This window comes from Panthera onca, chromosome F1, assembly GCF_046562875.1.
Source record: "Panthera onca isolate mPanOnc1 chromosome F1, mPanOnc1 haplotype 2, whole genome shotgun sequence".
Classification (NCBI taxonomy): Eukaryota; Metazoa; Chordata; class Mammalia; order Carnivora; family Felidae; genus Panthera; species Panthera onca.
In genome coordinates, this window is record NC_138355.1 from 40408317 (window position 1) to 40422447 (window position 14131).

Consider the following 14131-nt stretch of genomic DNA (forward strand, 5'->3'; position numbering starts at 1 on the left):
AATAATAGTAATACCCACAAAATTGGTCTGCCAAAGGCAATGTAGCATCTCACCTTTTAAAACTACATCTGGTTTGGGTTTGTAAAGGAAATAATTAGAGGAGTTTATGACTACTTAGGAAGTTTAACTGGCTGGAGCTGGTAGACAGAAACTAAAGGATAAATACATGTGTCCTAACCTATTTATTAGGCAATTACTCTGAAAGCCAGCCTAGGATGTAGTTCACTCATTCCAAGAATTTGTGGAGCTATCTCCAGATTGCTCAGTTGTCCAAACAAAATGTTTTGTACCTTTTCTCTTTCACTACTGATATCAAGTTTACTGAAACTGTCTGTGAACTGCCAAACTGGCCAAATTGGAGAGTTTCACAAGACCAGGAACATGCTTTTAATCGGATGCAGAATTGTTTAATGTCTTGGCTCAAAGTAAGGATGAGGTGGGGGGTGGAGGTGAAGCGTATAATAATCTCCACGTAACACAATCCACCAGAAGACCTGTACTATTGTGTAAGAACTAGCAGTCTACCAGAGCAGTCTTGAGGGGAAGGATGTTTAATTGCTATTTTCTTGCTCTTTCAGCTGATAAATCAAGCGTATTCAGTACACTAACTCTGCTTGCCCCCCTATATGCCGTTTGGAAACACTTATGAATGCCATTTCAACATTCTTACATAAAGCCACTAAAAGAAAGAGTAACTTCTTTCACTGAACAAATATGATTGGGTTTTTGCTCTGTGTACAATTTTGCTCCCTTTGTACAATTTTGGGCATAAGAGTCAAAGTGATTTGCAGATAGACATAGTGAGAGAGTGTAACCCAGAGACTATAACTGATGGGAGCAGTGAAATTATTCCATCTAAGCATAAAGGTAGAAAGAAGATGAGAGTAGAGATGTTGGTCAGTTCGTAGAATTGGTGATAGGAAGTTGAGGCATTTCTCATCCAATTGCCTGCCTTTTCTAAAGAGGGTATGAAGCAAGAGATCATCAGTTAAACTTTTAGGGGTACAGGAATAAGAAGGGCAAAGCAGAACTTATGCTTCAGAAAGGGGAAGTATATGAAATAGTTATATCAAAGTAGAAAGTTGAAATTTATGGTCATGAATTTAAAGAGAGTCATCTTGTTTCATTGTTTTCTATAGAAACATTGAAAACAGGGGCTGTGCATGCAGATAGTTGAGTTAAACCCATCTAGGATTTCTTTTTTCTTTTTTGAATTGTTTATTATTTATTTTTGAGAGAGACAGAGGGCAAGTGGGGGAGGGTCAGAGAGAGAAGGAGACACAGAATCTGAAGCAGGCTCCAGGGTCTGACCTGTCAGCACAGAACCTGATGCTGGGCCTGAACCCACAAACTTTGAGGTCATGACCTGAGCTGAAGTCGGATGCTCAACCGACTGGGCCACCCAGCCCATCCCCCACTCCCACAGAGGATTTCTTAAAGTGACAGTTTGAAAGTCCCAGGTGAAGAAATTGAGGGTGTTTGCAAATGAATGATACAGTGGTGGATGATAAAGAGCAAACTGGCCACAGAAGGACATTGGGCACATAGAGAAAATGTTAAGGACAGTATATGGGAAGTTTTGATAGACTTGCACGTTGCTAAACTGAAGATACTAGAACAAATGACAGGGAAGAAAAGAGGTAATCTTCAATAATGGGATGGTTGAAATTGTAATTTTTAAATGAACATTTGAAATGAAACTTAAAAAGGTAGAATGGAGAAAGTGGATGGCAGAGGAGTGGAGGGAAAGGTCATAGGAGGTAAAGAAGCTAAGAAGTGAAGAGACTAGAGTGTTGGCTAGATCATGCTTGTCAATGTAGAAGTAAACAAGAATGATGACAGACCTGGGGAGAAAAATTAAACAAGTCTGAAACTAAAGGAGGTGGGGTGATCCAGTAATCAGTACCTGAAGCCTCTAAAAAAGGTTAAAGGAAGGTAACGTGATTTCAAGAAAATCAACGTAGTTGGGTATTTGGAAGGAGAAATGAGTAGAAATGATTTACAAGTAGAAACCGACAGCACATATCTTTTCACGCTGTGAAGTATATGGGGTATGAGGGGAGAATTCAGTTTGTTTTGTTTTTTTTTAAAGAACTGCATTTTTGGCGATGTTCTCAAGGGGCACTCAAGTTTCACTTGGTGCACCTGCCCCTTCCCCAGAAAAAAGGTGAAGGGACTATTGAAAGAAAAGCATTAAGATGGATGGCAGTTTGTTGACAACAGACCATGAGCACCAGAGGGCAGAGAGGAAGACATTGGTTGATGGGATATAAGACATTGAGTTTGTTGTATTTTAGAACAATCATTTAGGTAATTATTTAGGAGTAGAGCTCTAGAGAATATGGATGCCCTGGGAGGCTTAGACTTGTAGCAACTGAAACAAGCACAGGCTGAGGTGTGAAAACCCCTCCATGTCTTCAAGGAAGGCGAACCATTAGTTTTATCTATAATACTGGGTATTGACTAGAGGGAAGAGACCACTGGGTGACTGTTCAGACAAGAGCAAAAAAAGTGTTGTAATACTTTCCAAGGCATCAGCTTTCAAGCAGTTCATGGAAGTGTTCAAGTGGCCTAGTATTCAATGGTGAGGTTTTCATTCATTCAGTTACACGGCAATAAATGGGGTTTGAAACAGGGTGCCATATTTAGTTTGAAAGAGCAAACCATATTTAAAAAAATATATATATATGTGTATATATATGTGTATATATATATATACACACACACTCACATGTACATCCACATGCACATATGTTTGTATGTGTATAAAATCCTGCTAAACTGTACATGATGAGCTCTCTTGGTTTAGATTATTCATCCGCTTGACAAATATTTATTTAAGGACCAATGGGGAGAAAGGGCTGAAAGCAAAAAGACCTTTCAGAAGAAAGGACACTTAAACTGATAGCTAAAGGGCAAGTAGAAGTTAGAGTGACAAGGGAAAGGGCAGTCCAAGCAGAAAACACACGTGCGAATCTGCTAAGATTCAGGACAATTCAACCCCTTCCCAGGGGGAGTTGAGGACGTTGGTTTGGCTGTAGTGGAAGGGGCCTATCAAAGGGTGAGGCGGGACGGACAATCAAGAGTGCATTCCCTAAGGTTTTTGTGCAGTAGTAAAGGGATTGGTTGAATACTTCCTACCAATGATGGGAGACCCCTGAGGAGCCTCAGTGGACTCTGTTTCAAGTTTTAAGAGGATTAGAGCAAGTGAGATTGAAGTAAAGAGGCCAGTGAAGAAACTGTTGACATTTTCAAGTGAGAAATTAAAGTGGACTGTACTAAGTAGAAAGAGAGAAAAGCAAAAGGGTTTGAGAGCTTCACCAGCAGAAATGATAGGTCTTGCTGACTGATTAGCAACTGTGAGTGAGAGGAAAAGCAGTAGGGAAGGCATAAACAAATCAATCATCAATTATTTGAAGCATGAGCCAAATCTCCCGTGAATGCCGTATCTGGAGAGTTTATTTATGATCATTTAAAAATAATTTACCGTTACCTCTTGCAATATGGATAATAATCAACACCTGCGTAGTGCTTCAACTTATACAAGAACAAACCATGCTATTTTGCTTTTCAGCAGCTCTTTAGTAGGAAACATATTTTGTTATATAATTGTATATATTTAGTTCAAAATTTCCATGGCAAAAATATTAAATGCTGGGGCGCCTGGGTGGCTCAGTCGGTTAAGCGACTGACTTTGGCTCAGGTCATGATCTCACAGTTCATGGGTTCGAGCCCCGTGTCGGGCTCTGTGCTAACAGCTCAGACCCTGGATCCTGCTTCGGATTCTGTGTCTCCCTCACACTCTGCCCCTCCCTTGCTCACACTCTGTTTCTCTCTCAAAAAAAATTAATAAAACATTAAAAAATTAAAAAAATACATATTAAATGCTTGAACAATTAAAAGGAACAATTCAGAGGCAAATGTAAAAATTGTGAACTATGGGAAATGCATGTAAATTTCACAAAACTTGATGAAATACTTTTCTTTAGGGAGCATCTTATGTCACAATAATAAACAAAAGCAATATTTACGTCTTGAAAGGAGTGTTCCATTCTATTTTTTACCCTCAGAGACTTCCCTCATATAGGAGCTGGAGGACACAGCACATTGGAAATCAAGAACAAAATAAAAGTAAAAACAGGAATTCTAACATCATTCCATGTATGTAGTTCATTTTATTTATTTATTTTTTTTGGTATTAGATAAAATTAAACTCTCTTTTGGACTTGCTTAATGTAAGATGCACACACACAAATTACGTTGAAGCAAATTTTCAACATTGGATTGACAGTAGAGAATAGCTAAGAGTCTGTTTATATTGAATTATAACAAATTCTTTGAAAGTCCAATTCCAAAGAATTTTGGACTTTGGAGGATAGACTGTATTCAGTATTTTCATTCTACCAATTATTTCTGAAATGGGTTGTCAGAAAGATGTATCCTCTGCAGGTGGGAGAAAAAAAGGCCTAGTCTTCTTTACTATTTCTCATCTTTAGTTGATTTCAGTTGTTTGTTTCAGGGTAATTGCCAGTAGCAAAAATTACTTCTTTTTTTCTTTCTGTGTTCTCTTCACCCCTTCCTTCTATCTGGGAGATTGACAGTAGGTAGAAACTACCTTATAAACTGTTAATCATCAAATTTAACAGATCAATGCATGTACAGTTTCCATACTTGAATTCTGTTATTTAAGAATTGGTAGGTAATGTCTGATAAAACTATAATTTTATTCATTGGCATAAAGTAAAATTAGCATGGAGAAAATATAACCCAAGCTAATAAGCTAGACAGCTGGATAAATCATATCAATATGTGGTTGACCTAGTTAATTTCTGAAGTCCTTATAAATATTAGTTCAAAATCTGGAGTTGATGGTTATATAGCTAATCAGATCATCTGATTAGGAAATTATATATTAAAGAGATTGAGAAAGTGAGAAATTATGGGACTAAATAATTTTGTTGATTAAATAATAAGTCATCTGAGATATTTATTAGATTATTAATTTGATGTTAATTGACATAATTAAGAAATTAGGTTTTTACCTAAACTATGCATTTCTTTAATTTCTTTATGAATTTAGGCTTATATCTAGCAGAATGATGATAGTTCATGGGAAACTAAAGTATATGTGTCAAAGATCGAATGATATATTGGAATATTATGGTATCTATCCGTTGTTTAACACAGAGGTATATCCCATGTTTTTCCAAGAAACTTTTGGTGACCTTCTTTTTCTCAGATTGCATTTTTATAATCTGTTAATCACTAAGAACTGAATTTTATGTAGGGTCTCATTTCATATAGATTAGTAAATTTTCATGATGCAATCTGTCACTTCTCTAATTTCTACCTGACAATCAAGCAGAGATTTGATTTTTTAAAGAAAGACTTACTGCTAATTTATTTTACATAGATGACTTTAACAGAGTGCCACTTAAACATGAACTAGAGATGAGCAAAGAGAGTGAGCATGATTCAGAGGAATCTTCTGATGATGACAGTGACTCAGAGGAAACAAGTAAATACATCAATGCGTCATTTATAATGGTAGGTACTTAAATTTCCAAAGCCCAGGATCTAACCCTTTGAAAAATCTACTATATTACTATGGCCATTCATTAAGTGAATTTATAAAAGAATTATGAGCTTAGCCATAACTATATATTGATTGATAAAAAAGTGTTAATTTTTAATACTATATTTTAACTTACTGAAAGACTTAACGGTATCCAAACCTAATGGGTTGATACAAAATAAAACAATGCTTATTGGTTACAATTTATGACAAACATGACTCTTCATATTAGTTTGAAAAATAATACAGTTTGAGAAAATACATCAATTAGGTAGAGACATGATGAAGAAATTTGAAATGCTTATGTATTTTCTTTTTCAACCACATTAACTTTTTAAAACTTTTTGGAAGGGAAAACTTGTTAGTTTTGTTAGGACAGTGTATGTTCTAAACTTGATTTCATACTATTAGCTAAGTATTGTCATAAACCAAATAAGTATTTTACATAGAGATACCACATTGTTCCTAGGACCTAAGAATCTTAATGTTTTCATATGAAAGCATGGATATCAAATTAAGTGACAATATTTCCCAATAGTTATGTTAAGAATCCACTGCTCTCTCACCACTGAGCGAGAGTAACAGATTCTCTCTCTCTCTTTCTCTCTCTCTCTCTCTCTCTCTTTTAAAGAGTTACTGGAAACCTGAAGTGATGATTGCTGCTCAGGGACCACTAAAAGAGACCATTGGTGACTTTTGGCAGATGATATTCCAAAGAAAAGTCAAAGTTATTGTTATGCTGACAGGGCTGAAGAATGGAGACCAGGTTTGTACTTTCAAGAATATTTTTTGTTTTTCTGTCATAAAATATCATTCGCCATTCTTGGATTACTCGCTGGATATACCCAAGTGTTTTTGACCCTTCTGTCACACAGTTGCCTTTGTTCCTCCTGACCATCTTCCATCCCAGTGTTGGCCTCTAGCAACTCATGTCTGGTTTCTGACCATCTCTCATGTGGCCCTTGTCTAGTACTGCACACCATCTGCGGATCAACTTTGCTTGTCTGTTTGTTTTTGTGTTTTATTTATTTATTTGACAGAGAGAGAGAGAGGGGCCGGGGGAGGGGCAGGGGGAGGAGGGCAGAGGATCTGAAGTGGCTCCATATGGGGCTTGAACTCATAGACCGTGAGGTTATGACCTGAGCTAAAGTCGGACACTTAACCAACTGAGCCACCCAGCCACCTCCAACTGTGGATCATCTAATGCACAGCTGTCTCTGTGTCGCTCCTTGCTACAAACAAGTAGCAACTGACACGTTTTCCTCCTATTTTCTTCAAGATGAGAACCAGACTCCTCAGTTTGATATTGAAGACCCTCAATAATCAGACCCTCATATATCTTTCCATTTTCTTCATATTTTTATGTTTTCCATAATTTCTATTCTGGACAAGAAGGTTTTCTGACTGAATCTTAACACACAATCTACATTTTCATCACTGAGACTTAATTTACTGGCATTTCATATATCTAAATGTGCCCTCTATTCCCATTTTGATCCTTTTCTTCTAGTTAGATAGAACTCCTTAAAAATTTATCTAAATCCTGCCTTCTTTATGTTCATGTTATATTCAGCATTATAAAATTCTATAGTTGGAGGTGAACCTAAGGTCTATTTTGATCTGCTTAATGCCTATGACATGTATTTGATCTTCCGCTTAATACCTTGAGTTATCTAAATTTCTCTGCTAGTAGATTTTACTTAGTTTTAGCACCTAACACATTATATGGCATATGTTAAAGCTTATTTAATTTTTTTTTACATTTATTTATTATTGAAAGACAGAGAGTGACAGAGCATGAGCATGGGAGGGGCTGAGAGGTGGGAAGACACAGAATCCAAAGCAGGCTCCAGGCTCCGAGCTGTCAGTACAGAGCCCTACGCGGGGCTCGAACCCACAAACCGAGAGATCATGACCTGAGCTGAAGTCGGACGCTTAACCAACTGAGCCACCCAGGCGCCCCTATGTTAAAGCCTATTTAATGAACACTCTCATAAGTATGCAGTTATATGCCTTCTCTTTCTCTCTGTCTTCTCTTTGTTTCCCTATCCCTGACATAGAATGTTGTTTTTATTTTATGGGTTTTTTTTCTTTTCCTTTTTATTTATTTTTTATTTTTTTTAATTTATTTTTGAGAAAGAGAGACAGAGAGAGAGCGAGCACACATGAGTGCAAGTGGGGGGGGGCAGAGAGAGAGGGAGACACAGAATCCGAAGCAGGCTACAGGCACCAAGCTGTCCACATGGGGCTCCAAGCCCCACATGGGGCTCAAACTCATGGACCACGAGATAATGACCCAGGCCACAATCTGACGCTCAACCAACCGAGCCACCTAGACACCCTACTTTTTTTTTTTTTAAATAACTTGTTAGGAATTCCAGCATGGTATTCTAGCAATTATATTTTTCATCAAACTGTGAAAACTGGAAAATGAAATGGTAGTTTAGGCATCTGCCTATTGTTGTCAGAAGTTGTGGGACTGTAGTTGGTACAGAGCCATTTGCAGGGAAAGAACACACTTTTGTGACCCACCTACTCTTCAATCTGACCCTTTACTTAGATTTGCAGTTAACTTATAAAAAAACTGCTCATGGTGTTGGTCATCAAGATACAGCGACAAAGCACTAAAGGATGAAATCTCCTTCCTCAAAGACCACTGGAGGGACAGTGAGACTTGTTATGGCAGGGGTCATGATCAACACCAGCTCAATCTATAAATTTTGAAGAGGTGATAATAAGGGTATGGAAGGGAGAAACAAATCTCAAAGACCTACACTAGCAGTGACAGAGCCACTCCTGTGATGTCCTGGCCACTTTGGGTATTTCTCAGTTCCCTTGATTTGCACAAGCAAACACCAGGTATTGTAGAATGGATGTCCAAGATACTTAAGATAGATTGTAGAGTTTTATGTACAGCTTTTAATTTTAGAACACAATTAGTAATTTCAACTTAATAGAATGGGAGGAAAGAGAGAGAGGAGAGAGATGGAGACAGTAAGAGGTGATCTCAATGTGTTAAAAAGCAAACAGAACACTTGTGAAGAAGGTGTTGAATCATGCTCTTTCTTATCTAGGAAGTCTGTGCTCAGTACTGGGGAGAAGGAAAGCAGACATATGGAGATATACAAGTTGATATGAAAGACACCAACCAATCTTCAGCTTATACCCTCCGTGTATTTGAACTGAGACATTCCAAGGTACATAAATAATTTCAGGAGTATATATTTTTGATCTGGTGATTGGTCTGGTAGAAGAACTAATAAACATTACTCTATAAAAGTAAAGCAAAATGTATATTATGTTTTATTATAACTTTAAGATGAGTTAAATGAAAGTAATTGCGAAGAAATTGTGACTATCAAGTTATTAGAGGGACTGAACCTTACGTGAGTTAATGTTCTCTTCTTTTCTGGTTTTAGAGGAAAGATTTTCGGACTGTGTACCAGTACCAGTATAATAACTGGAATGTGGATGAGCTTCCTCCAGAACCCAAAGAATTAATCTCTATGATTCAGATTCTCAAAGAAAAACTTCCCAAGAAGAATTCCACTGAAGGAACTAAGCATCACAAGAATGTGCCTCTCCTCATTCACTGCGGGTGGGTGGGATTTGATAGCATATTCTCTAAAAAATCTTCATAATGCTTGACTTCATGGTCCACACTTCCCGTTAGATTATTTATGCTAATACATAAAATGCAGGCCCGCACTGAAAGCCTGAAAGCCTCTTGTGGAATCAGTCAGTCTCTCAGGTTTGCTCCCACAGCATAGCTCTTACAGAAATATGATAGAAATGATTATAGTGTAATCATTTTAGTCTCTAAATTTCTTACTACCAGTGTCATATCATCTTTCAGTCCCAGTGCCTAACATTGAATCTGGAATATCATATGTCCTGCATGAGTTAATGAATGAATGGAAGGATGCATGAACAGACAGATGGATGGATATTACATTTTATTTATGCTTCTATGCACTGATCCACTCTATTAGGTGTTAACAGAATCCAGAAGAATCAACGCTTTGCCATCAGCAAACATATTATAAGTTTTATATTAATTGAAAAGACTTGAATAAATAAAATCCTGCTAATAACATATTCTTTAAATTGAATATTTATTATAATGTAACATGCTTCTCACAGTTAGGTAAATTATCGAGTTGTCCTCTTTTTAATGAAAAATTTCACCAAGCATCAGTTTTCGATTGATCCAGAAATGTGGACATTTGTAAAAGCATTAGAGAAACAGAAGAGAGGAGAAAAGCATGCATTCTAATAATATACAAAATATTGGGTCCAGGATTTCTGGTTTCATTGATTTCTAGTCATGTCTTTATTTTTCCTAAATCTCGATGTCCTCATCTGCAAATTGGAATTATGAAAGTTGTCCTAATAACTTCAGATGTAAATAAAAATGCATGCTTAAAGCCTAAGACAATTATTTTTTTAAGTATAAGATTATTATAGTCTCAAACTGAAAAAGTTTGTCCGAAAAATGGATTTAGCAGAAATGTTTTGCTCTTACAAGATTGGAATACTATAATTACAATAAACATGAAGTGAAGAATGCATTCTATCTCTCCCTTTCAGTTTTTATTCTAATATAACTTTTTCCATAAAATGTAGAATTATTTTCTTTTTAAATCTTTTTTTTTCCTCTTACAGAGATGGATCTCAGCAAACAGGACTGTTTTGTGCTTTGTTAAATCTCTTGGAAAGTGCAGAAACAGAAGAAGTGATAGATGTTTTTCAAGTAGTAAAATCTCTGCGCAGAGCTAGACCAGGAATGGTTCCCACATTTGTAAGTAGACCTTATAGCTGTTTTTGATGTGTTTTGCATTTTTATTTTGACGCTTTCTTCTCTCTCCCTCTTCTCCAATCATCTCCTTTCTTTTCCTTTTCTTGTCTTCTAGTCACTGTTCTATTCTTTTTTATATTCCTTTTTTACATGACGATTCACATGAAATTATCATTAATATAAATAAGAGACCTAACTGGAGCTTGCCAGCAATTTGTTATGGCAATTCATGTCAGACATTTCTTCAAGGGCTCATGAATTCCCTAATTTCCCCCATCTTTACTCCTGTATTAATGTGTATTGCTGTGTAACAAAGCACTCCAAAATTAGTGGCAGAAAAAAAAAACACATTTATTATAGTTCAATAGTATATGGGAACAATGAAATCTTTCTGCCAATGACGTCAGGTTCAGCCAATCTAGACCAAGCTCACTCATAGGTTTGCTGCTGTTGATATGTCCACTAAGCTTGGCTTGTCCAAAATGATCTCTACGACCAGCAGATTGGCAGTCGCTGGCATTTAGCTCTGGCAACAGGGATGAGTAGAATGCAGGTCTCTCTGTCTCCAAAAGACAAGCCCACGCATATTCACGTAAAAGCGGTAGATCTCCAAGGGGTAGGGTGGCAGGGCGCGCGACCCCTTGAGGTTCAGGCTTGGTACTGGCACAATGTGTCCTCCTCTGCGTTTTCTTATCTAAGCAAGTCACAGGGGCAGCTCAGCTTTAAGAATGTGGAGATCGACCCCGCCTCTTCTCGAACGGGTCTGCAAAGTCACATTGCAAAGAAGTGTGGATTCAGAGAGGATAATAAGTGTGGCAGTTTTGTAATCAATCAAGCATGGATCTTCTGCAGCTGGCAGAGGGCAATCTGGAAATTAATAACCAGTCGCCATATAAACTTAGCTACTCACTCAAATATATGCAGCTTTTAATTATGTATGACACTAAACTTGCATATATTGATTTTAAAAGTGTACTGAGTGCCTGTTATGTGCTCTTGCCATTAAAAGACTCACCATTTAGCATGAGGAAAAGGCAGATATTTATTAAACAGTGTAGTAGTTGAAATGACAGAGATTATAAGAAGGACACAAATGAGGGCACTTAATTTAACCTATGGGGATCAGGATAGGCTTCCTGAAGCATTAACCTCAAAAAGTGGCATCTTGGGCCATGTCACGGAAATGAGACACCTCGTGGCCTGTGAGGGGAATGAACAAGTAAGAATGACCAAGACTTCCAAGTAAATTAATAGTTCTTGCTAATTTTCATCTGATATACAAATAATTACATAAACCTCCTTTATAATAATTACATAATCTTTCTTGCTTCTTTCTTTTACTAGGAGCAATACCAACTCCTATACGATATCATCGCTAGTGCCTATCCTGCCCAGAATGGACAAATAAAGAAAAGCAACAATCAAGAAGATAAAATTGAATTTGATAATGAATTGGACAAAGCAAAACAGGATGCTAATTGTGTTAGTTCACCTGATGCCCTTGATAAGGCCAGTGAAGGAAATAAAGAAGATGAAGGTGCTAAAGTCACAAGTAGCCCTGAGGAGCCAGAACATTCCGCCAATGGTCCTGCGAGTCCAGGTTTAACTCAAAGTGCATAGGAAAAGATGTATACAGGACTCATTGTGTTGTGTGATTTCTATTTTTCTAGGAGTAGGGTGGCAAAATAGATAAACAGTGGATTAATGAAGTGCATTGGACCAATATTTGTGAGAAGTTTCTATTTTGCTACAGTAGAAACATATTTAAGATAGTTTTGCTAAAATGTTTTGTACAGTCTTTTGCATATGTTAAAATTTTACCCACGATTAAGCAAAAAATAACGTCTTTGTAGACTTAGATTGTGTGTGTGTGTGTATGTGTGTGTGTGTGTGTGTGTGTGAGAGAGAGAGAGAGAGAGACAGAGACAGAGACAGAGACAGAGAGAAACAGAGATGGCAACAGGAAAGGGAGAGAGGATGCTTTTAAGTGAATTTAAGTGCTTTTGAGAAACCTTGCCTTTTTTTGTAGAAAAAACCCATTTTATGTTGAACATATTAACTTAGCTTAAAGGACCTATTTTTTAAATCATAAATTGTGTGTGGGATCTAAGAATAAAATGTACATTTCTGAAACGACCTCAAGATGTCCTCCTTGTTCTTCTCATATAAATCTTATAGTTTACTATTTTACTTCTAGAAATAGACATAAAAGTAGTGTGTGTGTGTGTGTGTGTGTGTGTGTGTGTGTGTTTGTGTAGTTACTACAAGAAAGTTAACTATATTAACATTTGGAAATCTTACATTCCATATGTTAGCATTTAGTCCCTATCTTTCAAGCTCATTTAATCTAATTTAAAATTTTCAAGCAAGCCTATCTTGTTATACTCACATGGTGTTTATAATTTTGCAGTAATCTCTGTATAATATGTGAAATTCATTGCTTGATACTTTTGACCAAAAATTATGTGTGTTGCAGTTGAATTTAAATAAACATCTTTAAACAAATGCAATAGATATTAATATTCATAGGATAAAAATAGAATTATGCAAATGTATTTGTGTGAAATATTTACATTTGAAACCTAATCTAGCTATTTTTATGGAATGCAATCCCGATATGAGAAATGTAATATTGCACATGCATACTTCCCATGCTAAAGTTTATCCTTGGCTTTCACCCAAGTACATTTACTTTGATTTTACCCATTCTATTTTACTTTATTTTAATTCCAGTATAGTTAACATACAGTCTTGTATTAGTTTCAGGTGTACAATATAGTGATTCAACAATCCCATACATCACCCAGTGCTCATCACAACAGAAGTGATTTGCTTTGAATTTCTCAAATGCTTAGACTACAATAGCCAAATTATGGAAAGAGCCCCAGTGTCCATTGATTGATGAATGGATAAAGAATATGTGATATATATACACAATGGAGTATTACTCAGCATTAAAAAAGAATGAAGTCTTGCCATTTGCAATGACTTGGGTGGAGCTAGAGAGGATTATGCTAAGAAAAATAAGTCAATCAGAGAAAGACAAATACCATGATTTCACTCATACGTGGAATTTAGGAAGCAAAACAAATGAGCAGAGGGGAAAAAAAAAAGAGAAAGAGAAAGAGAGAGACAAAGCAAGAAACAGACTCTTAGCTACAGAGACCAAACTGACGGTTACTAGAGGGGAGGTGGGTGTGGGCATGGGTTAAACAGGTGATGGGTATTAAGGAGGGCACTTGTCATGATGAGCACAGGGTGATGTATGGAAGTGAATCACTATATTGTACACCTGAAACGAATATTACACTGTATATTAACTAACTGGAATGTAAGTAAAAATTAAAAAAATTCTTAGACTGCTTTTACCAGAGATTGACATCAATAATCATAATAAAATCCAATCATTATATTTTCTTGTATGTAACATATTGTGTTACATGTTCATATATGAACCATGTAAGCACATACTAAAATATAAGCTTAATGCAATGAACATTTGTACAACAATGTCACAGGTCTCAATTGCTTTAAAAGATCCATGGTCTAACAATTGCTTAGGATCTATAAAAAAATTAAGAAAAATGGTATTTTTCAAAAAATAATGAAGAACACTGTTTTTGGTGAATTCTGCATCAGCATATTACATTAATTCCACTACCTTTAGGTTGGCTCGGTTTTCTGTATCTTCTCTCTCCTGACTGATTTTAAGTGTCTTAACTATACATCATCAGTTGCTTTCCATTCAACTCAATTGA

The 14131-nt window shown here is 36.5% G+C and overlaps 1 protein-coding gene across 5 annotated transcripts in view; it reads left to right on the top strand.

Annotated features, from left to right (window-relative positions):
- The window catches only part of PTPRC (protein tyrosine phosphatase receptor type C), a 120638-nt gene extending 108008 nt beyond the window's left edge, over positions 1–12630 (top strand). For all 5 annotated transcript variants that reach the window (XM_081791903.1, XM_060644035.3, XM_060644034.3 and 2 more), the window contains 7 exons: positions 4071–4161; positions 5414–5547; positions 6207–6341; positions 8650–8772; positions 8995–9173; positions 10241–10376; positions 11718–12630. In XM_081791903.1, the coding sequence (XP_081648029.1) occupies positions 4071–4161; positions 5414–5547; positions 6207–6341; positions 8650–8772; positions 8995–9173; positions 10241–10376; positions 11718–11993 (1074 nt within the window). In that variant the 3' untranslated portion in view covers positions 11994–12630. The remainder of the gene's footprint in view (positions 1–4070; positions 4162–5413; positions 5548–6206; positions 6342–8649; positions 8773–8994; positions 9174–10240; positions 10377–11717) is intronic.
- Positions 12631–14131: the final 1501 nt, after the last annotated feature.